The sequence below is a fragment of the Cavia porcellus genome, unplaced genomic scaffold (genome assembly GCF_034190915.1).
Source record: "Cavia porcellus strain 051 isolate PalLab524CR breed Dunkin Hartley unplaced genomic scaffold, mCavPor4.1 scaffold_5, whole genome shotgun sequence".
Lineage (NCBI taxonomy): Eukaryota > Metazoa > Chordata > Mammalia > Rodentia > Caviidae > Cavia > Cavia porcellus.
The window spans coordinates 47,213,644-47,241,310 of record NW_026947488.1 but is presented as its reverse complement, the minus strand read 5'-3'; the positions used below and the strand labels follow the sequence as shown (position 1 = coordinate 47,241,310).

The 27,667-nt window shown below is 49.6% G+C and overlaps 1 protein-coding gene and 1 long non-coding RNA gene across 5 annotated transcripts in view; one reads left to right on the top strand and one right to left on the bottom strand.

Moving 5' to 3' along the window:
• Positions 1-13,533: 13,533 nt before the first annotated feature.
• The window catches only part of Fermt1 (FERM domain containing kindlin 1), a 29,495-nt gene continuing 15,361 nt past the window's right edge, over positions 13,534-27,667 (bottom strand). For 2 of the 4 annotated variants that reach the window (XM_013159773.3, XM_013159772.3), the window contains exons 10-15: positions 23,005-23,129; positions 22,002-22,108; positions 20,071-20,292; positions 19,223-19,347; positions 17,594-17,735; positions 13,534-15,789 (exon numbers count right to left, since the gene is read on the bottom strand). In XM_013159773.3, the coding sequence (XP_013015227.2) occupies positions 15,616-15,789; positions 17,594-17,735; positions 19,223-19,347; positions 20,071-20,292; positions 22,002-22,108; positions 23,005-23,129 (895 nt within the window). In that variant the 3' untranslated portion in view covers positions 13,534-15,615. Of the gene's footprint in view, positions 15,790-17,593; positions 17,736-18,390; positions 19,348-20,070; positions 20,293-22,001; positions 22,109-23,004; positions 23,130-27,667 lie in introns of those variants that run through there. The other 2 variants (XM_063248722.1, XR_010047509.1) reach the window with 2 other exon arrangements.
• Positions 17,167-27,337, top strand: LOC134476065 (uncharacterized). Its single transcript, XR_010047512.1, has 2 exons — positions 17,167-17,309; positions 26,403-27,337. It is a non-coding gene; the product is annotated as an uncharacterized LOC134476065 (long non-coding RNA).

The window sequence follows — 27,667 nt, the reverse complement described above, 5'->3', positions numbered from 1 at the left end:
CCTTCCAGTCACTTCTGTTTAGCACTTCTTGGAAGTCAAATGACTTGTCCTCTCCCTGGAAGGATACTGCGGTTTCACAACAAAGTCCTGGGACTAACAAATGTGTGTCTTCCCAGTGGTACCCCAAATGCTGCGTTGTGCCAAAATGTCACTTCACGCCTAATGTCACACCACGTCCTGTCTCCCATGTCTTTCCCCCAAGCTGTCCACTCCTTACCCCTTTGGTGGACTAAGTTTGCATTTGAGCCATTACTCTGTCCCTGCCCAATCCAAGGACTTGCCACAGAAAGGGAGTCTGATAGTTTTGCCTGTAAACTGGCAACTGCCGGGGAGACCCTCTGAGAGACTCGGAGAGCACACCTGGGGCTGCTGGTCAACTAGTGAGGAGGTAGGAGCTTCACCCCAGTCTCTCTTCTGCTCGGCTCCAGGGTTCTTCCTGCAGCTCTGACTCTGGGCACACTGCCTCTCCCTGAGCACAGGTCCATTGAATGACTCCATGAAAGGAGGGCGGCGGTGGGGAGAGCAGTGGGCACACAGGTCCTCCCCGGCCCCCACTAAGTGCGTTAGGGCCGTTACTTGGTGGCCTTTCCCAGGTGACACTGACTTCCTGTCCTCAGGCATTTGGGTGGCTCCTGCCTCACTGAGGGCTGGCTTCCCCAGGAACTGGAGGATTTCACTGTGCTGTTAGCTCAGAGCCCAAGGCAGAGTCCTGCACTTAGGGGAAATGATCGATAAGTGGTGGGAAGAGGCATGGCAGGGACATGTGCACCATGTTCTCTTAGAAGATCACATGGTGGGGCTGGGGGTTTAGCTCAGCGGCATAAGCACCTGCCTTGCAAGCAGGCAGTTGTGAGTTCGATCCCTGGTACCGATAAAAACGAAAAAGACAAAAAAAAAGAAGATCACATGTTTGGAGTGATAGGAAAATTATAACCACAGGAAAGAAAGTAATTTCACATTTGGCTGCATTTCCTTTCCTTTCTGTATTCAGGTAAAAATCAAGGTCCTAGAGACCCTTGACTTTGGAGGGAGCTTAGAATGTGCCTGGGTCCACTCATTTCTATCCATCTTAGAGAGAGTCTGAGTCACAGGGAAGAAATGGGCTTGTCTGGTGAATTTCTAGTACATCCAGTGGGCAGCAATCCCCACACTTCCATTCTGGGCTCGTTGGTGCGGTTGACTATGTCTCACCTGCACTGGCCTTAGCAGTGTGGGGCTGCCCCCACCCCAGGTGCAGCTAAGCCAACATGCCTGGTGAGTTCCAAGCATGAAGGGTTTCTAGGGATTTTGACCCCTGCTGTCCCAGCTCATTCCCAGAAGGAATAAAGCCCCTTCATCCAGGCTGCCCCCTAGGCTCCCAGAGGGGTCCTGCCAGCTCCGTCCACAGTTCTCAGCTTGGGAGGGGGTGAGGATGGCTGGGCTAGGTGACAGATGAGTGCTCAGCCTGGCTCTGCCCTCCAGGTGCCAGCTGGCTCTGCTATGGGCTTTTCCTCTAAATGCTGCATTTGGAATGTGCAGGCTTAGAGCTGCATTCTTCTCTGACACCGCAGATAAGCGGCAGGCCCGGCCGACTGTGGAAGGAGACGGTACCAGGTTGTCTGGTCTCCGGGAGGACCCAGCTGTCTGGAATGGTATGCAGGAAGGAGACCTTCACAAGGCAGGGCTCAGGACACCCTGGCAGGTTTGCTGCTGCCCAACCTGCCCACCGTGAGTGATCTTGAGGACCTGACGCTGTCATAGGTGGACGTGCAGGCTAATTTCCTTGTAAGGCGTCGCTCACCACTGATTTCGTAGGAGAGTTTCCAGAAAACCGCCTTGCACACAGGGCCGAAATCTACTGTGGGCAAAAGGTCTAGGTTTCACTATTGTGTTCTTGGGATCTAGCAGTAATGTGCATGCACTCTGGTCTGAATGTGAGATGACCCCAGAGGCCTATAACTTTATCGCACTCCTTAGAGGTAGTGGCACTTTTAAGCAGGGAGGGCTAGGTCATTGGTGTCCAGCTCTCCAAAGGAATATTGGGCCCTCCTCCTGGTTTTTCTTTGCTTTCTGGCTGCCATGAGGTAAAGAGGTTTGCTCTGTCACATACTACCACCATACCAGATAGGCAGCCCTGGGGCCCGAAGGCAACAGGCCAATCTGCCACGGACTAAAGCCTCTGAATTGTGAGACAGAATCAACCTTTCCTCCTCATAAGGTGATTTGCCTCAGGTGTTTTGTTATAGTCATGGAAAGTTGCCTAACAGTATGTTTAAGAGATATTTGCTGAATGAATGAGAGCTGTGCCCCTCCCCTCCTTATGCTTCTGATCAGTTATATTTCATTACTTGGACTTTTTCACAGAAAAACTCTGAATTTGTTTGTGTATTTGCTTAATGCATTAAAGGAAATTCTTTCAAAAATAAAAGTGCTTGAGTTTTATAAACAAAGCAATGATTTGGAAACTCATGGGGACTGAGTATTACTTATTCTCCATTTCCGCAGCCACTTAGGGTGAATGTTCAACAAGATCTTGTTGAATGCTGTTGTCTAATAAGCAGATAAGCATGGGCTCAACATCACTGCTGGTTGTGAAAATGCAAATTTAAGCCACAATAAGAGAAGATGGTACTTTGTTTCACTAACTAAATTCTCACTGTGATTCTGGTCACAAACCAAATTGGACAAGAACTGAATCAAATTACCCCATAAGGTTAACCTTGGATTAACCATTGACTTCGTAACCAGAATCGTGGAGAGAATGAAGTTCATGAACCAAGGCACTACGGCACTACTCTGCACCACCAGCATGGCCAGAATTAAAAAGACTGACAATACCAAGTGTTGTCAAGGACGTGGAGCAAAAACAACTCCCATGCACTGCTTGCGGGAATGCCAGCTGGTACAAGTACTCTGGAAAACTGTTGGGCAGTACCCCTGAATGTAAGTGTACGTCCCCCTCTTTCTCATCACTTACACTGGGTTGATCCTCAAGGGAAATGAGTGCACATGGCCATCAGAAGAATGTTTCAATTTTATTTATAAAGACCCCAAACTGGAAACCACTGAAAAGGCTTCATAAATAGGAAGACGGACGCACGAGCTGTGATGCGATCATACAGTGAACTAATGCACAGCCAAAAAGCAAAAGAATTTAAATAATGTCATACTTTGTAGGAGACAATTTGAGCGACTCCTCTGGAATGCAGAACATTGATTATATTGAGCCTTATGGTATTTCCTTCTCTCTTCTATTGCCTCTAAGCATTGCAGATCAGGTTAGCTGAGGTACTGGTGTGTAATCTCTAAAGCCACCAGCCAGTCTCCTGTTTCCTCACATAGTGCTGTCTGTAACAAACAAGTGCAGTGGGATGGTAGAGCCACTCAGCTCTGAGAATGTCAGCGGGGTAGGAGTCTCAAAGCAAGAGGCTACGATGCCTCAGGGCACAAAAATTCACGTATCAGAAATGGAAGTAACTTGCTGCTAAAAGCATTCAAGTGTTATCTTAATCAAATGACGCAGACTGATCCTTCTGCACATCTTTATCTCTGTGTTTTTGCAGAGGTGCCTTTTTCCCTGCCTGGCTAGAATGCTTAAGTTACTCACGTCTTCCCTCCATCCTCACTGTCACTTATCCTCAAGCCACACCTTTTCTACACAAGATAGTAAGTTCTGGGAGAGGCCTAGATCAGAGCCTTTGTCCACATATCCTCACGGGGATTGGATTTAGGACCCCTTGGCTGTCCTTAACTTGGAGTATGTCTTGGTGTCTTTACTCTCACATAGGTTGCATTGGAAGGGGTAGCTTGGAATTAGCTTGCTGGGATTCCAATAACATTCCAATGGGATTACAAATATAACTTTTTGGATTGTGGGGAAGATGAAAAAAGGATTACAGTACTCCGTATTTGGGCTTATAATAGCACTTGATAACCTAGATGTTGTATTGAATAACAGAAGCTGGGTCCAGGGATTTAGCTCAGCAGCACAAGTGCCTAAAACCTGGCAAGTGTGAGGTCATGAATTTGATCCCTGGTACAAAAACCACAGAAAAACATAAAACAACACACACACACACACAAAACCCAACAGAAGCTGGGCACTGAGCCTATAAGGTATGGCCCATGGGTAGAAATTTAACAACAGACAAAACTAACCAGGGCCCAGAGCGGTGGCCACCCCTGAAGAGCGCCCTCTAGAGGTCCAGTGTATGCAGAGGAGGGAAAGGGGGCGTGCGTGCGGGAGGGACGGGCAGTCCAACATGGCGGCAGGGTGGCAGGAGCCCTGGAGCGGGAGTGTGGGGGAGAGGCTGGCAGGGTTATCTGGAGCTTTCTGAATTGTTGCTGCTGGCGGTTGGTGCTGTTTTCCACATACTTCACACTCTCTCTTCTCTCTACTTGGCAGGATTGTACTTCCTGGCCTTCCAGGCTCTGTTTTGGCCAGGTAACTGTAACAGGAAGCCATGTACCAGCCAGTGCATTTAATTGGTGTGTGAGACCCTCCAGAGCTTTCTCCTCCTCTGTGGCCTGACAGTGATACTATCTGGGATGGGCCTGCTCCATCACCCAGGGTCCTAAGGAAGTCCAGCTCCCCCTAGACAGATCACAAGAGTATGCAGTGTGAGAAAGCAATCTCGGTGGCGTTAGGTTGCTTAGTACTGCAGCATAACCTGTAATATCTGGACTGATGCAGGCCTAGATTATGGGGTTACTTTCACTCATTCATTCAACGCACTGCAAGCCTGCTGTACCCTCGACACTGTTCTAAATGCTGGAGCAGACCTGATCCCTCCACTCAATGAGCTTTTCTGTCACTGGGAAACACAGACAATAAGCGAATAAGGGAATAAGGTAGTTGCCGATGACACTGAGGGTTGTGAAGGAAATAAACAGATGATGTAAAGGAACTGGGGAGGAGACAGGAGGTGGTCATCAGGGAGGCTTGCTTTGCCTGCAGTGAGATGGTGCTGTCATCCATGCACACACTCAGGGGAACTGTGTCCCAGGGGGGAGAGAGAGGGAGAGGGAGAGAGAGCGCGAGCGCCTGCTGCATCTGAATCCCAGGCAGCAGAGCCTCGTGACTGACAGCTACTGAGCCAGGGAGAGGTGGGCAGGGCAGGGACCCTGCCATGGAGCAGGTGGCCCCGGGGAGCCCCCTTGCTGCCGTGTGGATCTCAGGCACTAGCAGAGCTGGAGAACTCCACCAGGAAGGGTATAAAGCGCCGGGGGTGGGGGTGTGTGCCGATGATGGCTTCAGAGCGACAGCTAGAGGTGGAGACAGCAGACAAACAGCCGTGCCGCTGGACCGCAGCACTGACAGTGGTGGGCAGTGGACTGGAAGTGAGGTGTGGTAAGCTGAGTGACGGTCCCGTCCCGAAAGGCATCCGCACCTCGATTCCTGGGAACTGTGAAAGTCCCTGTACAGCAAAACTGACTTTGCAGGATGATTAAAGTTCTGGAAGTAGGGATCCTAGGTGATCTCCGTGGGCCCTGAGTAACCGCAAGCAGACCTCAGAGAGGGAGACTTGACTGCGGGGAGCAGGAGGAGGTGAAGGCTGGGGAAGGTGCCCCATCGCTGGCTTCCAGGAAGGAAGAGGTTGTGGAATGCAGGAGTGGGGTGACACAGGGAAGCACCCGCTCTGAGCGCTCTGGAGGGCTGTGCCTCCCATGCCACTGTGCGTGGGGCTGTGCAGGTGATTTCAACGTTCTCATCTCCGGCTCTCTAAGAGCACAAATGTGCTCGTTATTGTGGTGAAATGTGTGACACCACGTTTATCATTTTAACCAGTTCCCTAGTGTACAGTTCATACATTTGTAACTACCACCACGCTCCATGCCCAAGACCCCTCCAGCACTGCAGAACCTCTGGCCTCCTTAGACACGGCTGTCCCTTCCCTGCTGTCCCCAGCCCCTCCTTTCTCTCCCTCTGTTTGTCTGTTCTAGACACCTTATTTACTCCTTGTCCATCGCCTTCTGGATTACTTTATATGGGATAACTCAGGCTTCTCCAGGCCACAGCACAGAGCTGGATTGCATTCCTGTTTATGGGTGAATGACATGTGTTATCATAAAAGCTACTAGATTTGTTGCCGTTTGTTACAGCAGCCGTAGGAAACCAACACATAGGATTTGTGGGGAAAGAAGGCACGAATCTATCTAGACCACAGTTTGCAGTGTTTTGAATTTTTTTGTGTGACATTCATATGTTACCTAGAAAAATTCAAGGAACAAGAACTTGAAGAGAAACCATTTCAACATGTTCAGTTTTGAGGGGCGTTCCAAAACTGGACTGCAAGGCACTTAAAGGTTAAGGATGAGCCTTGAGATTTTGGCTGAAGACTGGAGGAACTGAATTCAGTAACTGAGATGGAGACTTCGAAGTGCTCGATGGGTCAAGGGTAGCGAAGTCACGGGCTCTATTGGGCTGTGCTGAATCTGAGCTGTCCGTCTGTCCTCAGAGGACACAATAGTGGGCCAGGAATTTAGCTCAGTGGCACAAGTGCCTGCCTGGCAAGCACAAAGTCCTGAGTTCTGGTCCAAAAAAAAGGACCTGCTGAGGAGCTGCCTGGGATTCAGGCTGAGGCTGCAGGGTTACATCCTGGAGGCTGCAGCACCTCAGTGTGGCGGAGTGAAGAGGCTGGCATTACTCAGCCAGGGAGAGTGTGACAGAGAGGAGAAGAGAGGGGTCTGAGCAGGGAGACAAGGAGGGAGGGAGGCGGGAGGAAACGGAGGCAGTTTGGTCGCGTGGAGTTGAGTCCTGTGTTTCACTGAGGCCAGCCAGGCTGCAGAGATTGGCTAAGGGAGAAAAGTTTGTGACCTAAACGGGGAGGGGCTGGGGCCGGGGCAGAAGTACACAGGGGTGAGGGGACACAAGGTGTGTGAGCCTGCCCTGTGGAGAAGTTTTGTCATGAGATGCAGCAGGACTACAACTAAAAGAGTTTTAAAACAGAGGCGAGAAATCTGCTCTTGGCGATCCTCGGCTGTACAACAAGTGCCCTAAGGCTTTGCGGTTTAAAATGACAGCCATTCTATTCCACAGGGTGCCTTGGTGCTGCCAGGTTTGGTCAGTTTGGCTGGGGGATTCCTGTGCTCCACACAGCACTGGGAGTGCGGACTGGACTTGAGAGCGTGAAGTGGCTTTATGAACGTATCTGACACTTTGGTGAGGACAGCCAGACAGTGGACTCCACCGGGACCTCAACGGACTTCCTGCTGTGGCCTCCTGAGGGTGGGGGTGGCCCAAGGGAGATGAAAGTTCTTGCATAGTGACCTCAGGTTTCTAAGAGAGAACGTTCTAGTGAACAAGACGGAAGTTGTATGGGCTTCCTTTCATACCTATGCCGGGAAGTCCTGTGGTTTCTCTTCTGTGGTACCGTATTGGCCAATCCAGCCTCAAGTCCACCTAGATTTAGCAGGTAGGGATGTGGACCTCACTGCTTTATGGGAGGCTTGTTAGAGGATTTGCAGCCTTGAGTGAGGCTCTCTTAGGGACAGAACCTCTTGGTGGGCTGCGCAGAAATGCACCAAGAAGCAAAAGACAGAAGACAGAAAGCAAGCTCTTTGGCTGTCTCAAGGGGACAACACGCAGCAGTCTAGAGATTTGTTATTTCTCATGGGGACAAGAGGCAGGCCGGGCTGTGTGAGGACAGCTGCAGAGTGCAAGGGCAAGGCCGTGGTGTCTGATGACTTCATGCAGCGGAGCTGATCGGCAGATGGGGGATTTGAGGGCATAGAGAAGAAAGCTGGACATAGTGATTGCAGAGAGCTGGAGCCATAGGGGGTTTTCGGGAGCAGATGTTAAAATGATGATAATCTGTTGTTATCTGTCATTACAAAAATAATATAGTTTATAAATATATGATTTATTTGGCTTTTTGAAACAGGGTCTCACTATGTAGCCCAGCCTGGCCTTGAATTTGTAGTGATCCTCCTGCCTCAGCCTCCAAGCCCTGGGTTACAGGTGTGCACCACCATGCCTGCCATACACGATTATCAGTCCTCAACAATGTCTTGGGAGTACTGTAACTTTTTTGCTAATTATGAATTATACTAGACATTTATGGAATCCGTGAGGCATTAGCCTCTAACAGCTGCCGACCAGCTTCTATTGAACACCCTCCTTTTAGATGTGAGTCACACGCTGTGATTTTCATTTTATTTCAGGGGGGATTAGGATTAACTTCACAAACTAAGTCTGAGAAAGAATCCAAGATGACTGTTCTGAGATCTCTGCCTTTCTTGGAATGATTAGGGCATGGAAAATTCCTGCTTGTTCTACCCGAGAGGGGGTTTGACTCAACTCTGGTGAGTGATTGGAAAAAAATTTTCTAGGAACAATTCAATTTCAGTGACGTTACTGAAAAACTGGCGGTGATGTCTTTTTGCAAACTGAGCCTTCCAGTATCGAAAACTTGTCTGCAATTCTTGATCTGCAACTGCTGTCAGGAGGGGTTTATGGTTTACACCCTGTCAGTCACCAGGGATTTTATTTATCAGATCTCTCACTGAGTACCTTATCCCAGTCACGTAGCACACCTCCTTTAGTTGTGGATAGGCCCACAAGCCTGAGAATAATGAAGTCTCACCCCCAGCAGGGCTCTGATTGCTCAGGGGGCGAGTGAAGTGTGCAGAGGATTCTCTGCAGGGCTGTCCAGTGCGCTTCAGACCGAGCCACTGCTGCACAGCACCCATCTTTATGGGTGCAGTGGAGATCTCAGAGTCACTCAGCAGAATGTAAGGGCCAGCCATAGGGTTTCACTATACAATTGAGGCTGGCCTTGAGCTCACTTTGTAGCCCAGGCTGTTCTTGAACTTGCAATGATCCTCCTGCCTCAGCCTCCTGAGCATTGGGATTATAGGCATGCTACTGTGCCTGGTTTAGTGTATGTCTTTTGTGGTGCTTGTTGCCTTTTGGTTGCAAGATGACTGCAGAACCTCCAGCCGTCATATCCACACTCAGGGCAGGAAGACTCAGGAAGGGTGAAGGTGAGATTAGCAGCATCTCCCCTTTACTTGACCATGAAGTTTTTCAGAGTTCTCCACAGCACACTTCCCCTGAGATCTCACTGCTCACAACTGGGTTATATGGACGCCCTTACTTACAAAGGAAGCTTTTCAGACTGGCATGGTGAGTGCAGACCTCAGGTCTGCCTCCTGCTCCTCCCGCTGGCCCAGTGTGAGGGTGGGGGTGGGGCGAAGGGCATCCACCTTCCCTCTCTGCTGCCGACCCCTCCGCCCGCCTTGGTCACACATGCTTTGCGCTCCACTCCACAAGTTCTTGGTCGCCCTTTGAGGCCAAGCCTACATGTCCCCTTCCCTGGCAAATTTTCCTGAGCTGCCCCGACTATGACAAAATGAACAATTCCCTCCTTTCATCCTCAGATGCACTTTGAAGAAAACGTACTGTGAATAAAGCTCATTCTGCAGCATTAAAGAATCATTTGCTCAGTCTTGCTAGTTTCAAAGTTGTGTTCAAAATACGGTTGTAACCTTAGCAGCAGGCTTAGTGCCTTGTCTTTCAGTATCTGTTCTCATCTTATCATTAAAACACTAAAACAACCTTGATTTCTGATCAGATCTGAGGCTACTTTGAATAAAGACCAACTGTTTCAGCCTTCTTTGTGCACAGTTCACTGAAGCCATGTGTCGTAACACCCGGAGCCACAGCAGCCTTATTGTGTCATGGGATGACATTAAAATGGCATTGTGTGTTGCAACTGGACATGGTGGAACAGGAAGATGTGAGTCTGCAGGTTCCTGGAGTATAATGTAGGAACTGCATTCACATGTTATATTACATATGCACTATATTGATTTGTTGACTACCGATTGAACACTGTGGCCCCTAAGTTTTGGTAACTTCTGAGCTATATTAAGCCAGGCAGCATTTCTTAACATATGACCTCTAGGCTTGGGCAGGCCCCACAGATCCCTGCAGTATCAACCTTGACCGAACTGGCCCAAGTGCCTTTCCTACCCCAAACACACCGCTGTCTGTGTCCCCTACCCCAGCGGCAATGTTGCTTGGGTTACTTACTAGGAACTGATTACTCAATCCTGGCATCGTGCAAGGAGTGACTCGTGAAGGGAGGACAAGGTCGGTCGGGCTCAGACACTTCCCTCTTTGACCCCACCTCTGACCCACACTGGCGAATGATGTCCTCCTAGACAGGTGGGTCACGGCTGGAGATCCGAGTTCTTCTGTAGAGGGGGTCCCCGTTCTAGCATCTGAAATCTAGTTTAAAGCCATTGGAAGCGGGAAAAGTCTGTGGCGTGCTGAGGGTCTTCCTGAGTAGGTCCGAGGAAAATCAGTTCAAGGACCATGTCGCAGAGCCGACCGCAGAGGGCGCCCGGCCCCGGAGGCCTGGCATCCCCCTGGGATCCCAGGGAGCACTGCAGAGCACCGCTGGCCATAGGCCGGGGCTGGAACTGGTGACCAAGTCTCGAGACCTCGGTGCGCACGGTCCCACCACCGGCTACAGCGCGCTCAGCCCTGTCCCAAGCCTGTTCGCTGACCTCACGCTGGCCGGGGCGGGGTCTTCGCACTGTAGGAAAGGAAACCAGCAACCAGCGCTGCCTCGGACCACAGAGGGCTGCACCGCACCAGCGCTGCCCCACACTTCTAACTTGTGCCATGGGGCGTACAGGGTACCCCTGACCCAGAGAGCCAGCGGGGAGAACTCGTGGCGAGCACAGCGATCACCCTTCGTACGTGCGCCGGCCGATTGCTCTGGCCCTGAGTGTTCGCTGTATACCTGAGACTGCCCTCTGGGGAGATGAGAGCCCATGGCACGCATTGGCACAGTGGTTGGCACTTTGGTGTGCATAGCCTTTTAGCTTCCTGGGTTCTCTCTTACCAGGACACATCTGATTGGTCAAGACTGTCAGCCTGTCGGGTGTGGTGGCACACACCTGTAATCCTAGCACTTGGGAGGCCGAGGCAGGGGATTTCAAAGTAACCTCAGGGCCAGCCTGAACTACATAATGATTGAAAGCCTGTCTCAAAAAGACAAAACAAAAACAAACTAAAAAACCAAAAACAATGACTGTTAACCCACTTTGAACTTCAATTTACATAACAAAGGCCTGTCTCAAAAGGTGAGGTTGTGCTGGCACCTGCACAGTCTCACCAGTGAAGGGCTCTTCCAAGGTGCCCTGGGCACCTTGCCTGCACCCTCTGGGTCCTGATCCTGCATTTCTGTTGTGAGCTTCACCTTGGATGTGTGTAACGCGAAAGAGACACTCATGTAGCAATTTTATTTCAGGATAACACTGGCTCCGAGGGCTGACCTGGCTGCCCATTTTTGTTCTTGAGAACCTTTCAGGAGGTTAGCGGCCCCAGAGAGATCCAGGGTGATACTGCAGGGGCCCAGGCCACCCCTCCCACTGCTGCCTGGATGGCTGTCCTTGCTGTGTCCTCATGGCCAGGGTCACACAAGAGAGAGAGCTTCCTTTTGCCAGCCAGGGGCTTTTGCCTACCCCATCTCCAAAGCCATTTTTATTAGTAATTTTTCTTGCATTTCAGGACACCATTTGGGGTTTGGGATCCTACCTGCCCCCGAGGTCCGCTGCTGTCCTTGCTAAGGGCTCTGCCTCCTCCCCACTTTTGCAGCCAGGGACCTCAGGAGCAGCCAAAGCCTGCACTCTTGGTAAAAGGAGAGTGTTCCGCTCTAGGAGCTGAGGAAGAGCCAGGGTCCTCTCCCCAGACCACGCATAGGGGCAGAAGCCACGGGGGATTGGGGGACTCTTTCTCAAGGTCGCACAGTGAGGCAGAGGAAGCAGGAAAATTTGCCTTGTTGAAAGGATATTTTCTAGTTAGGAGCCTCTTAGAGTCTATGGCAAAATCTCCATGGCCTGCTTGGCTCATGTGTCTCCCATGGGGTCTCTTCTGAGTCTGATTCCAGCCCTTGTGGTCATCACCGGTGACCTGAGATGGCCTCTATGGGCAGAGTCCTCGTGGCCCAGGCTTTGGAGGTCCAAGAGCATGGCGGTGGCATTGATGAGATCTGTGCTGCTCTGTGCGTGGACAGAGAGCGCAGCACCAAGGGCCACGTGCCTCAGGACAAGCCGCTCTTGGGTAAGAACCGCTCTTGTGGCTATGCTGACTGCTCTGGGTAGGTGAAGCTGTCATGGTTTAGACACAGACAGATCCTGCCCACCGAGGTCCCTCACCCTGGGAGTTAGATTCCTGTGTGAGTTCCCTCAAGCCACGGTGCCCTTTCTTGTTCTACACGCAGTGTGGCCAAGGCTGGGGCACTTGAGGCTTTTTCTAAGCCATCGGATCGGGTGGCATCTGGCCCATGGAACTCTGGGCCTCTGCATGGCTTAGTTTCTTAGGATACTTCCTTCAACCACGGCCAGAATATCAGGGCCAGCACAGTGTGGGCGGGGACAGAGCATAGGACCTGTGGGCCTCTCGCCTTCCTTTGATAACGCTTGGGGGATGTCCAAGGGCAAAGCAAGAGCCAAGGGCTGACCTCGCTGCAGGGCACAGGTCCCCACACCCACTGGCCCTGGGAGCCTCCGGTGGTGTGTGTGTGTGTGTGGGAAGGGCGGAAGGTGGCCAGAAGGTCAGGTGTGTCATGCAAATGAACAGAGGCCCCCAATGTAGAAGTGGCAAAGAAATCCTGTAAGTCTACTAAAAGAACCTTTTAAGCGATTTCAGAAAATAAATATTGCAAGATACTTTGCTTTACGGTGCCTATGGCTAAAAGATCAGTGTTGAGATGAAAGATTCATTTCATTTTCTGACCTTGGGACTTTCTCAGAATCAAAAGTAAAACATGGAGACATGGAGCATGCCTGTATTCCCAGCACTCAGGAGGCTGAAGCAGGAGGATTCCTGTGAATTTGAAGCCTGCCTGGGCTGAGGTGAGTTCAAGGTCAGCCTGAACTGTGTCTCAAAAAGACAAAACAAAGCAACAAAACCCACAAAACAACAACAAAAAATAATTTGCTACAAGGTATGTGAAAGTCTACTACAAACGTACTAATAAGAAAATAAATATTCAAACTCCTCATTCCTGTGATTCCTGGACTTTCTAGTCCCCTCCCCTCTCCCGGCTAACTTTTGGTGGCCAGGGCCTGCTGTAGGGAAGGAATTGGGGGATGTCACATCCAGGTAGGCATGGGGTATGTGTACCCCTGGAGGAGGAAGATGGGGATCTGCTGGGTTGAGATGAACCTGGCTTTGGAGCCTGGCTCCAGAGATGGGCCGTGGGGCTGTGAGCAAGTTATCAGCCTTCTGGGCCTCTGTAAAGAGGCAGCGAGCCAACCAATGTTCTTACCTCCACGGGCTGCCATGAGGACTGCAGGAAGGGCAGTGCCACATCATTACCCTTGGGGGCCGCCCGTTTACAGATCAAAGACAGGCCTGAAACATTAGGCTATCAGTCTAGGAGGCCCAGGGAGGATCCATCTAAGTAGCTCTGGGGACCTCAGATCAGCCATCTCCCCATCACTGGAGAGGCTGAGCAGGGTGCTGGGGAGAGGTCCAAGCAGAAATCACTCACCTTTAAAGAGACAGCAGGTTAGACATGGCACAAATAGACTCCATTCACATCCATAGAATCCTTTTACTTTTTAAAAACTTGTACAAAATAGTAGTAAAAAAAAAATGCAGATTGTAGCATCTGGGGTAGCAAATGGTATCGAAAGGCACACATTAACTTAAATGTCATCACAGGAAGTCAGGTGACCTTTTGGTAGCCATGGAGGAGGAAAAACAGTCTTTGGAGAGGACTCCCCACGGCGGTTAAGGTCATCATGCCCCACTTACTCATTCCTTGGGGATGTTTCTGCATAGTTATGGAAGAAATGCTTTCCTGACAGTGGAATCCAGCAGAAAGCTTGAATAAAAACCTGCCAGTTCCAGACAGCACTTTCCTGGTGATGCCAGCCCGTCATAAGCCAAGGCGGGGGAGTGGACTCGCCAGCCGTGTAACAGCAGGTGTGGTACTCACAGGCAGCAGATGTGGGATCAAGGTGCACCATTTTGGGTTTTATTTTTTTGGTCTTTTTGAGACCGGGTCTCATGATGCAGTTCAGACTGGCCTTGAGCTCACTTTGTAGTCCAAGCTGGTCTCGAACTTACAACAATCTTCCCGTCTCAAAGGCCTCCTGAGTGCTGGGATTACAAGCATGTGCCACCATGCCTGGCAAGATGCACCGTTTTATGGAGAGTCCATTACTATCTAAAAGACCTGTCTAATAGACTAATAGAGCTTGAGGTTCTATCAGAAGGGAACCAGATTTTCCGTGTCTGAGTTTGGAACCAGGCCTCAGAAATCAAGCTGGTGCCTGGGGGCTCCAGAGCAGCCCTGTCTAAGCAGAGACTTTCCAGAGGGTAGCTTCCTGCTAGGGGTTGGGGGGGGGCCCCGAGGGCTGGTCTACGTGGCTCCCAGACTTGCTAAGATTCCACTGGAAGTAAGACGGGGTCATCGGGGCCCTGGCCTGGCCCCCAGGGGTGCAATGGAAGAGAACTGGAAGTGGAATTGGAGCTCTGGCCTTACCCTTTCAACTCAGGTTCTTTGGGTGGCAGCGGAATGTCTCACATAGTAAAATGTGAGCTTTTTCCCTTTACTTCTACTCATGCTCTCCACCACTAACAAACCAAAGTAGAAAGCCAGTTTCAGGCGGTTGCTAAGTGGCTCATGCTCATGACTGAAGGCAGGTGACACAACAGAGGCAGAGGAGGAGGTCTGGGCCTTGCTTGTGTGTTATAAAGGCCTGAGGTCCTGAGGGACACGGCCAGGAGAACACGGGTCCCGGCAGTCCTTCCCCACCATGCAAACCGTGAGCTTGAAAGTCTCAGAGGGGAGGTCTGCTGGCTGTCCAGTGGCCAGCTGGGTGCAGCCCTCCCTGGACCATTGGCCATGGCTGGGAGATGGGTTTTATGAGCAGCAAACCACACCTGACTGCCCCAGCCCCAGTGCACAGTGGAAGCAGCTGAATGTGGATCCTGGCACCGTGCTGTCACCCATGCCTTCGAGCACTTTCATGTGTCACTGGGATCCCCAGGGCTGGAAAGGGGGCTCCGGGTGACAGCAATAGTGGGTGAGGAGCCGTGTGGCAAGACCAGATGGGTCAAAGGTCACCTTGGCGGATGTCACTGTAACAAAAGGGTGACCTCGAAGGCCACTGCCTTGATCTCTGTGCCAGCTGACACCAATAACATGCCTGCCCCCTCACCGCCTAGATCTCCAGGAACCAAGTGTGGTACAGAGGCTGGGGCGCACGCCTGCGCCGGAGGGAAGACCTGCGTCTTCATTCCTCAGTTTGTGACTTGGGCTTTATGCTCACTACACAGGATTTTCCCTTGTCTTTGACACTGACCGAGCAGTGGGGTCCCCGAACACAGGTCAGCTTCCAGCCAGTGCAAGGCGGAGCTGTTGTTGAACACCAGGTCTCGGCGACCCAACAGTGTTCCCTCTCCTCAGCTGCCAGCTGTGCCTGGAGGAGGCTGCCGCGTGGGGTTGCACAGTGTGGCCAGGACAGGGTGAGCTGCAGTGAGGCGGGGCCCTAGGGTGGACCTGGTGCCCACTGGTCCAAGCACACACCAGGCAGGTCCATGGCTCCACGGATTCCCTTTCCCAGGGAGGTCGAGACTGTCCGCCGAGGCCAGGCAGGCCCGCTGCATCAGTCCTGCCCACCCGTGAGTTTGTGAAACAGGTCCTCGTCGAGCGTCTCGTTCTGGTCCTTGGAGCGGGTGGACAGGAAGATGTAGCCACCGATGTACTCGTGTACCACCTTGCAGTCCGCGCTCAGGCAGGTGAACGCGATGGACACGTTCTGGTCAAACTCGATCGCCACCTGGAAGCGGAGGGCATGGGGAGGCTTTAATGCGGACAGAGAAGGGTGAGAAAGCGGTGCCTTGCTGTGCTGGCCCTGGGGATGAGAAGGCTGAGGTGGCTGGGAGGTGCCTGTGCCCCTACCACAGGGAAAACCTCTGCACCCTTGCCATTGAAACCAGGTCTTCGCTCTTTGCGCCCTCTTGTGGCGTCAACTTTGACTCGCATCTGGTAAAATATTCCCAGCAACATGTGCAAGGGTGACAGAAAAACATAACATGGTGGATTTTGTGTGTGTGTGTGTGTGTGTGTGTGTGGGGTGTCTTTTTGAGACAGGGTCTCACTATGCAGCTCAGGCTGGCCTTAAGCTCATTTTGTAACCCAGGCTGGTCTCAAACTCGCCATATTCCTCCTGCCTCAGACTCCCAAATGCTGGCTGGGATTACAGATGTGCAGGTGTGTGCCACCACAGTCGGCTTGGTGAATGTTTAAGTAAATAAAGTATCACAGTGAAAGACATATTGTCTTTTTTTGGTGTGTGACAAGTTTTCACTATGCAGTTCAGGTGGCCTTGAATTCACCTTGTAGCCCAGGCTGGACTCGAGCTTGCAGTGATCCTCCTGCTTCAGCCTCCCAGGTGCTGGAATCACACGGTGTGGGACCACACCCCACCATAGACATTTTGTCAAAAGGATGTAAGATAGGTGTGCTCAAAGTTAGGAGAAAGTATTTTGAGAATACTGAGGTGGTTAATGGCAATGTGTTTCTTACTGTAATTAATTTTTAAAATTTAAACATTCACTGTAATTTTTATCGCATCCCATTGATCAAACAAGTATGGCAATTTCTGTCCAATACAAACACTACAGTAGGTCCTCATCCACCTTACTTATCGGATCTGGCATTTGTGATGTCTAGCTCTTGCCAAAAGTCGAAATGACTTTTGAAAGGGAAACATTTTGAATTGATTCAGGGCATCCAGGCAGCCATGACAGCACAGCTAGACACTCACAAAAGAGGGCTTTGAAACTGCTTCAGGAAGAGGCGAGGGCAATGGGAAAAGTGTATTCAAATTGAGGGGGATTCAAGGCAATATGTCCTTTACTGCAATAATTTAACAAATATTCTCTATTTTTAAAGCCACACCTATTTTTTCTTTGTCCATCTGGCTATTTAGATACAGGAATGTCCCAGGCCTTCCTCTGTGGAGGGCACAGAGTTCTGCATACTCTGTAATGGAGAAGAAAATGCCGGCCTGAAATCTCCTTTAGCAATTGCCTTTTCCAAAGTGAAAGTCATAAACCCTAAGCAAGAAATATCAGTGATTTTCTTTCCCATTGGAATCACCATGGAATTCTCAAAACAACAATGCCCAGCCCCACTGGAGATAACTGAGCTAGGGCTTGGTCCAGGAAATCTTAAAACGTATCATGGTTTTACAGCTGCTGCATTAGGGGACATACGATCTCTGACCTTTTTTCTACAGGTCCCCAGGTTCTGCTGAGAGGGATCCAGAGTCCTTAAGAGAAAATTGTAAGCCAGGTATGGTATCACATGATGTAATCTCAGTATTCTGGGAGGCTGAGGCAGGAGGACTGCATGTTTGAGCCCATCCCGGGCAACTCAGAGACTTAGTAGGATCTATTGCAGAATAATCTGCAGTTCTGGGGGAACACACAGTTACAGGCACAAACCTAAATACACTGGTCTGGAAGTGCAGTGCAGTGACCGAGCATCTGCCTGGGGTATGCACAGTCGTGGGTGCCATCTCAGCACTGCGGAAACAAAATCAGAGAAGACACTGAGTCTCAGAAACAATATCGTACCTGCCGGATTTCCCAGTTGACATTCCACTGCTTCATATTGGTGAATCTCCACGTTGTACTTGGAATCCCAGTGACTGCGTCGATTCTGATCAACCTATTGTACGAAACTCCCAGAATGTCGTCTTTCTTGAATCCCTTAAATCTGAAAATAATACTGATTCAGAGAAGCAACTGTCCATTCACATACAACCTCTTAAAGAGTGGTGGACATGTCTAAATTATTTCAGAAGGAAGGACATGCGGGACCAGCTTCCAGCACAAAGACTTTTTACTGCGATAAGGAGATGGTGAAGAGCACAGGTGCTGCGAAGATACTCATGGAGTGAAACCGATCTCAGAGGAAAGCGGAACTAGGCACAGTCAAATCAACCCACTGAAACTTAGCACAGCTCTGTGACCGGGCACCTTCCTGGGCATGGGGGCGCACATGGTGGACTGCACAGGAGAAAGACTCCTGACTGAGGGTTAGGGTGAGGATCATGGATAAATGAAATAAACTCTGGAAAAGACGATGAAAGGGTGGAAGAGTAAGAAGCAACTCATCACGAGCCCGCTGAGCTTCACCGCACTGCAGTTTAACAGGCCAGGACTTGCTCTGTGTCTCTGGGTTCTCAGCAGGGGCAGTGCCCGCTGATGCCCAGGCTTGGGGAGTTGAGTAGAAATGCTCAGGGCCACAGCACTAGCAGAGTTAGAGAAGGGACTGGATCCCTGGCCTGGCTGGTTCAAGTGTCCACGTTCTTTCCACTGTTGGGGGCTGGCTTCAGAATTACAGGAGAGCTGGGTGTGCTGGTACACACCTGCAATCCTAGCACTTGAGAGGCTGAGGCAGGAGGATCACCAGGAATTCGAGACCAGAGTGGGCTACATAGTGAGTTCAAGGCCGGCCTGGAATCCATAGGGAGACCCTGTCTCAAAAAACCAACCAACAAAAAAGGAGTTGCAGGTAAGCTATACATGTACGAGTGTACACAAGCATTTGTGGGTGTCGAGCACAACTCTGTCCTCTCTTGCTGTTTTCCTGGGGTAAACAAAGTAGAAAGAGTTGCTTGTTTGGGACAAACCCCCGAAGGCAGAAGTTAGGTGACGCACATTAGTGAGTGGAAAGTTCTGAATGAACGCTCCTGTTAGCAGAGGTTAGAGGAAGTGATCTTTGACAGAGAGGCAAGAAAACAATGCGAACTTTACTTCTGTGTAAGCTGATTCAAGGCAACGGATGGACCACCAGCGGACATCATCAGAGTGCGCTGGACAGAGGCTGAGTGGACGCGGCAGGGCTGGTAGGGATTCTGTGAAGCCACACCATGAGACGTGAGGGGCACACACAGCTGACACAAATGAAAGCCAGAGGTTTCCTGAATCAGGAGCTGATGCTCTCCGCTGGCTTTTGGGAGCTGTGCTAAAAGAGTAAAATCTCCTTTGGAGATCTGAACGCTTCTCTCTGCACCCCGAGCTGTTCAGGAGGTGCCGGCATTGGAACGGCAGGCCTGGGAGATGTTTAGAAGCAGGCTGGAGTGAAAGCGCAGTATTCTAAAAGAAGAGTTCTGCAGTCTGGATGGAGAAGAAATGGGGATTCCGGAAGCCACCCCGAATCGAGCGGACGTGGGAGAGGCGAGGGAAGGTCGCAGTCACCTGACCAGGTAGTAGGTGAGGCCGAACTCCGGTAGGGACTGCCAGGCCTGAATGAAGCGCAGCTTGGCTTCAATAAGGGACATCTGGGCCACGTTCTGGTGCGCTTCCAGGATCCGGGCTGCCAGCTGAGGGGGAACAGGAGACACCGGGCTCTCCTCAGTGTTCACGACGCTTTGTACCCGTCCCCGCAGCCCCAGGGCCCCAGTGAGAACAGAACTGCTGCCCCACTGCAGTTCTCCAAAGACAGTGCGTTCTCTCTCCCTCTCTTTCTCTCTCCCTCTCTTTTTCTAGAAAACATGAAAAGTCACTGGGGAGAAGGAACATAGCCAGTGCACAGGCTTTGAATAGTTCTGGGTCTCTTTCTCAGGTCTGTGGAAGGCTCAGAGACTGGGGTTCTACTTGAATAAAATCATCTTCCCAACATTTAACCCATTTTTAAGTAATAATTTTAATTGGTAGGCATTAAAATTTTTATTCTTAATTTTTTTTTGAGACAGGGTCTCATAGTGTAGTTTATGTTGGCCTCGTATTCACTACGTAACCCAGCCTGGCCTCGAATTCATAGTGATCCTCCTGCTTCAGCTTCCTGAGTGCTGGGATTTCGGCTGTGTGCTATCACACCTGGCCATGTGACTCATAATTAAGCTCATAGTGAAGCTGGGACCATGAGCATGTCCAGGCAGCCCTGCGGTCACCGCTAAGGACAGTAACCACCGTTCTATGGGATCACCTGATGCACAATGCACCGTCAGATTTGCATGATAATGGCTTGAATCCAATGGAGTTTTCCTTTTATTTCAGAACATAAAGAATTTATGCAAACTGTGGCCCCAGTAGGACAGCAGTACCTGTTTAGACTTGTGCTTTTTTGCACACCGAGGGGACACAAAACATTCTGGGTTCATGTCCATGCTTTCGGGACTAGAAGCCACGTCAGACGACGAGTTGCGGTTCTTCATCCTCAGAAATGAGAGGATGTTGAGGACCTCGGGCTGGTAGGAGCTGTCTGCCATGGTTTTGCCCTTGGATGCCAAGACACAGGCAGCCATCCACCGGGCATACTGATTCTCCTGCAAAGAACGCCAGAGGGCTGAGAAGTGGAAGTTCGAGCTTAAAGCCACCTGGTCCCAAGCACAGCAGGCCTGGGGCTCCAAAACACAAAGTCACCTTGGAAGCAAGGAACAGTGTGAGCGACACATGGTCTCAGCGCCGCTAACTGAACTGGGACACCCAACAACGGCTTTTGAGGGCTGTGTCATACTCCTAGATGCTATGGGGTTAGAGAACTAGAAACCAGCTTCGATCCATTCTGTATAGGAAACTTTACATGTCAAGATGACCAAGCACACAAAGGAACACAGATGAAATTCCAGATTACCAGACAGCCTTTCTACAACATGTTTCTATTTTCATATCTTTCCTGACCTCTATGACAAAAGCAAACAGTAAAAAAACTTGCCAATCAGTTTCCTGCATTATATGTACCCTGGTTTATCTTCAATCCTGAGGACTGAATGCAGGACTTTTTCACTGAGTAACAATACCAGCCCCTTTTTATTTTGAGACAGGTCACATTAAGTTACTAAGTTGCCCAGACTGGGCTGGAACTTGTGATCTTCCTGCCTCAGCCTCCCAGAATCCTGGGGTTATAGGACTTCAGAGAGGGAACAGGCACAGTGGTCAACAGCTGAACAGAAGAATTCCTCAGAGTAGCAGGTGGTGGCACACTGAATTCCTGGCATCAGTCTTTAGTGTCCTGCTACCACACGGTCCCATGTAATTTGCAGCTGAAGTCCCTGAGACAGAGTGTAATTCCTGGCCCTTCATTTCCACCTACACCGTTGATTGCTGTGGCCAATGGTGCATGAGTGAAGATCAAGCCTAACCTTCGGGAGGCCCACGCCTGTGGCCCGCTGCCCTCTCATACTTCTATCTCTATGATGAGAGCTTCCTGCAGGCAGCCTGAGGCCCAGAAGAAAGAAAATCAGCTCAACTTGTGGCAATGGCAAGGAGATGGGTTCTTTGTCTCAAAGCAGATCTGACCAACTGACACCAGTGTGGAACAGCAGAGGCCCCAGCAACCTGCAGATCTTTCAGAAAAGAACTGATGTTGAATGTATTTGTGAGTTTATCACACTGTTACTGTTTGTTACACAGTAGTAGCTGACTGACATAACAGTGTTCAAGTTTGAGAAAACACCATACCCATGGTGCCTGGTTTATCATTGTTTAATTTATGATTTTTAAAAAACTATTATGGTATAAAAGTATACCTATATATAACTACTGTGTATCACTTGCAGTACAGTCTTCAATCAAGTATAAAGACCTTTAATGCTTTTTCATATAATAGACTCTTTGATTTTTCCCAGCTCTATATAATAGAATATAATAATTCATATAATAGACTCATGATTTTTCCCAACTCTAAGTTAATATAAGTGTGTTGAGCATGTTTAATTAAGGCAGGATAAGCAGGCGTGTTTGAGGGTGAGCTGTATTCAACACATTTTTGACTTTACAGTAATTTCAGTATTCAATGGGTTTATTCTTAGCAGGGTGGTGCACATCTGTAATCCTAGTACTTGGGAGGCTGAGGCAAAAGGATCGTATTGAATTTGAGGCTAGCCTGGACTACCTATCAAGAGTCTGTCTCAAAAAACAAACAAACAAACAAACAACAACAACAAACGGGTTTATGCTTACTCTTAAGCTTAATAAAGTCAAAAAAAAAAAAGAGGCTTAATCAAGGCGCCTGACGGCTTTTAACTTTACTTACATTGTCACATCTCAGGTACACTTCGTTCATACCATCCGCGACAGGGATTAGTAACTTGATTCCAAATTTTCTCCCTGCTACATTCACATCTGGTACAATTTCACAGCCTGAAGGGCAGAAGGCAAAATGGACCTGAGGAATCTGTTCTGTGAATATCTAGGACACATCCAAAATAGACTGTTTTTTCTTTTGCTACTGGGAATTGAACTCAGGACCTTGCACTTGCCAGGTAGGTGCTTTTGCCTCTGAGCTAGATCCCTGTCCCAGAATAAAGACTTTAACAAATATATAATTTGGTTCTCTTCTGAAAAACGGAGGAAGAAGTGCCAACATCAAAGGAAAACTAAGCAAGATTTAGGACCAAGTATCATGGATAAAGAAAATGATTTTCTTGTATAAAAAGGAAAACTACTGAATTCATTTTTCAGAATGATACTGGCTGTCCTAACTTTTGGGAAGAATTCTGAACTTTAGAAGAGGTCAAAGCAGAGTTCATCCTCCGATGGCCACAATGACAAAGTGGAATGTTGGTTAAATGTTTCAGCAGACAGAGGGTCCCTCCCCCCATGCGGGGCACTCACAGTTGATACATGATACATAAATGTTCTTGGCTCTTTTTTCTTTCTCGGGGTGCTGGGACTGGAACCTCACATATGCTAAGCACTTGCTCTACCACTGAGCCACACCTCAGCCCACACACAGCTAGCTGTTCTTGCACTCAGAAAGCTCAAGGTTTTACAGGGCCCCGTGTGCTACACTTCTGGACACAAAGTGCCCCCTCTTCCTGGACTCCAGACACACTGGGGAGAAAAGAGGGAAGAATGAGAGCAACACACTCTCTGTACCACTTCCGGGGCCCACACCCCACGGGGAAAGGAGCTGCCACTGAAAGTGGGGGTCTGCGGGCTCCCCAGGCAGCCCTCACCCACTGGCAGGACGCTGGTCTCAGGCTGCCGGCTGAATCCTGAGAGGCCCTAGGGAGAAGCCCACAGGCTGCTCTTACCTTTGAGGTTGAGTTTTTCTACGGGTTCTCCTTGTTCAAGTTCCTTGTTTTTGAAGTAGGCTATCGATGTGTCTTTAAAGACGAACCAATATGGTTTGAAAGCTTTTAATAACAGCTTCTTGGGCCTGCAAATTAAACGACAGTAAACCTTCAAACCACGGCCCAGAACTGCAGAGCACAGTGCAAACTGTGGGCAGTTCAAGGCGCTTCAGGGTGGACAACATGTTATTTCTGTTTATGAAAAGAATCTGCAAATTGCTAAGTCACATCTTTTGGGGGCTGAGGACGGTACTGGGGATCCCACCTGGGGTTCTGGTTGCTGAGCCCAAGCTCTACCTCGGAGCTACACCCCAGTCAGCTAGCTCATGTCTAAAAGCCAGGCTCATCTGGTACCAGATGTGTGCCAGCTGTTGCTACTCGATGCAGAAGTTAACACACAGGCTCCTGGTGCTCCGCCACTCTGCCTGCCTGGCCTCATGGCCACCTCTTTGCAGACGGCCAGCAGCGGTCTTGAACTCGAGCACAGTTCTTGAGAGGATGGAAGGGGCCATGTGTGTGGCATGTTTGTCACAGTGCCTGGCACACTGAAGCGCTACACAGCTTCCTGAGATCTGTCTGGGAGACCTGTGTGACTCCGGTAACATCTAAAACCTCGCATGCTTCCTGGATCTGGAGAGATGTTGCTGATGTGAAGGGCACAGCCCAAGTCTCAAGATGGCAGGAAATCTTTCCTGCTACTTCCGCTGAAGCCTTAGGAGAAGTCACCACCAAATTCCCAAGGAGCCGTGGAAGCCTCCAAAATCCCACTGCTAAGCTCTAGTGACTCTATTGCTACTAAGAAAAAGATTTGCGGAAAGCTATCCAACAGCGGATGCTGCAGAACCCGAAACTGTGTTCTGAAGTACACACAGTTGGATGCCAACAGCAGGTCTCAAGGTTGCATTATTCAATACAGCAAGTGTGGGCAAGAAGTTAGGAAAAAGGACACAGACAGGGAGAGAAAAGACAGAGGAGCTAGCCAGGCGCTCAGAAGGCTGAGGCAGGAGGATCACCAGTGAGTCTGAGGCCAGCCTGGCTTACAGAGTGTATTCAAGGCCAGCCTGAACTGCATAACAAGACCCTGTCTCAAAACTCAAAACAAACCGCAAGCAAATAAACAAACCAGCGCGGAGCAGGGTATCTACACTGGGGAGGGGCCTGTTCCCAGGAACATGAGAGAGCGACTCTGCCTGGTTAATGCTCTTGCGTGGAATTCTGGGCGCATCTTGTGGTCTGTCAGCACTAGTATGCCCTTAGCTTAAAATGTGTTACCTCAGCACAAAGATAAGAGAGAAGGTGATCTCATTAAAACAAACAAACACACACAAGGTGTTTCAGACAAATATCACATGAAAATGATGGAAGAACGTCACAGGGAGATAACATGTCCAAGATTAAGAATATCTCTGCACTTATCCTGAGAGCTGCAAGTTAACATAACTCAACAGACACTAGTTAAAACATTGTTTGTCTAATACTCAATTATCAGAAAGTGATAGTATTTTCAAAATAAAATATGAAGACAGCCTATAACCGTAGGATGTGGGTTGCAAGGTCTCGATCTAGCTGTGGGCATTAAAATGTTTCTCTTTAGCTTTAGGCACCGAATCCCCCAGGCCTTGTTAACTGGTCCAGGATACCTAAGAGGGGCTGGGATGTGCTCCAGGTGCCTAAGTAGATTAAGGGGACAATAATTACTGCTTCTGTATTCCAGAAGCTGGGGCAGGTGGGGCTGGCGGACGTACAAATAGGGAGTGGAAGAGATGGGAGAGGGGGATGATTTGTGTAGGAGCAAGGTGTCTCTAGGATGCTCAGAGGGAGACCAAAATCAGTGCGGCGGGGGGGGGGGGGCAGCAAGCCAGCTGGGTAGGCGGCGGACAGTGGGGAGTTCAGAGGGAGTGCGGTTAAACTAAGAACAGAGGAGGGAGAAAAAGTACTGGAAGAGCATGGAAGAGCAAGGAGAGATTTCTGAAGGTGGCGCTGGCCCATGCAAAGTGTGAGGTGAGTCGGAGCCCAGCAGTTTATATTGCAAGAGCTGAGTTAGTTTGTGTGTGTACACACATGAGCTATTGGGGGTGGAATCCAGGGCCTCTGTGCTGAGATAATTTCCCAGCCCTTTCCATTTATTTAGTTTTTAAATTTTGAGGCATAAGAGGCTACATTGTCCAGACTGTGCTTAAACTCATGATCTTCCTTCCTTCCCAGAAGGGTGGGGTCACAGGTTACGGGTGTGCACCAGCATGCAAGGCTTCAGAAGCTCCTTAAACAGCTGCCTCAGGCTAGGAGCTGTGCCGAGTCACAGAAATGCAGGGAGAGGGTGGTTTCTGTGGCTGCAGCTTCCCCAAACACGCGTAATGCCTGTGACCAGAACGGCAAGATAGTGGAGTATGTGGATTCAGGCCTACGACCTCAGCACATGGGAAGCTGAGGCAGGAGGATCAAGATTGTGAGGCCAGCATGAGTCTGGACTATGCACCAGGATCCTATTTCAAGAAAAAAATAGCAAGAAGAAAGGAGGAGGCCCACGTGAGACTCTGCTAAAGCTAGACTTCATTTTTCAGAAGGCTGCTGCTCATCAGAACTGAGAGGGAACTTGCTAGAGAGAGCCTGAGCCCCAGATATGTGGGTTCAGCAGGTGTAGCTTGGGGTCCACTTCTCAACTATGGGTAGGCACATTTCATCTTTAAGATACAGTGAGACTCTGCCCCTCATGTGTACCACATAACCAGCTGTAAATTACACCATTGCACTGGTTACACACTGTCAAACCTATACAATATAAAGATTTCAATCATTTTCAATATTGCCTGTGTTCCTTTATTATACTTTTTAAGTTTACTTAAAGAATCTAAGCAGACTGATTTTATGGCTCTTTTACTGACTTTTCTCTTGTGTGCTAGGCCGGCATCCCGTAGGGTGGTACGTGAACTCACACAGTTGTAATTTTTATTGAAAGCAGGGCATGATAGAACGATGGTAATCCCAGCATGCCAGGAGGCTGAGGCAGGAGGATCATTTGCATTGAGATCAACCTGGCTTAGAAAGTGAGCCCAAGGTCAGCCTGAACTGCATAGTGAGATCCTGCCTAAAACCAAACCAAACCAAACCTTATTTTTCAGGGGCTTACTGTTTTCTGCAGGGAGCCCCAGGATAAGTGCTTGTAAATATTTTCCTCTGGGTATTTTTGCAACTGCATACAAATGTAGCTAGGACTTCCCTGGTTTTGTAGTCCTGGACAGGTTTTATATCACTTCGCCAGGTTCCCCAGTCACATAAGACGTTTAAGTTTCTATGTACATCTGAGCTTCGCATAAGCCTTGGCTCTGGTTTCTCAAGAAAGATTTTTCATTTTCCCACAGATGCCAACTCTGGGGCAAACCTCCGTCCTGCTTCCTCTGGAAGACGGCAGTTTTCTGTTCCTGCTAAGCCCTAAGCAGACGCAGCCTCCAGGCCAGTTTCGACCTTCAGACGGTGCTTTGGTGTGGCCTGTTGCTTTATCACTTCCTATCCCGGCACAGAAATCCAACCCCAGCCCCAGCCCTGAGGACCTAGATCCCTGCCTCAAGTCCCTCTGTGTGGCTGAGACCTCACTCCTGGTAGCAGCTTCCTGAAAGTCGAGCCTTCTCGGTTTCACTCTGTGACCAATTCCACACTACACTTCTTTCCTTTTCACCCAGCACTCACGGCTATTTATCACAGCAGAGTTAGCACTGCCCGGAACAGAGAGCCCGCTGTTTAGACAGTAAATTCAACAGACTTTGTTGTGTAACTCCCTGTACCGATAAAAAGACAAAAGAGCTTCACTGAAAAAGAAAAAAAATCAACGCCCAAGAGTCCAATTCTCATGTTGATGAGGAGCAGGGAAACCAAAGGAGCTCTAGGTTCCTGGTCCTCGTCCTCCCTTCTGGCTTCCCCTCCTTCCCTTTCAGACTTGTATAATCACACCAAGCCACTGGGCAGCGGAAGCCCCGAGAGGTGGACACCATATCTCACCTCCTTCCTCCTAACATCTCAGCACCTAAGGGAAAGCACACTGCCACGATGTGGTTTATGAAGAGCCGGATCTGCTCTGTGCAGAGAAACCGACCCGATTTCTTTGTGGAAAGATTACAAATATTTTAGAAAGGTGACACATAGTGGCTTCAAGGTGTTGCTACTTTTTGGTAGCTTTGACTGTAACAGTATGAGCCCATTATATTTACAACTATGTACGCCATCGGAATTAAATTAATGACCCTAGTACTGTCTGTGAGCTTCTTTCCTATAAGCACATTAAAAGTCTGGTACAAACAAACCCAGTGACAAATATCGTTCCTTAGAATCTGTGTTTCCCATTTATACCTGACTCATGGCCGGGTCTTGCAGTCTGTATTAGCCAAAGCAACCCCCAAGGAAGTGCCGGTTTAAGAAAGTCAACAAACTGTTAAGTGAGATAAATAACTGATAGGACTTCAAAGACCCTTTTTCCTTTCATCCCAACACACCCAGGGAGGCCCAGCCCTCTCTTTCCATGAAAACAAAAGCCTCTTTACCATAGAAACCGCCCCCCCCAGCAGGTGAAAGTAGATACCCGCAAGGTGACACTCCCCTCCAGTCTTAGACGTTTTAGAGACAAGCAAATTCT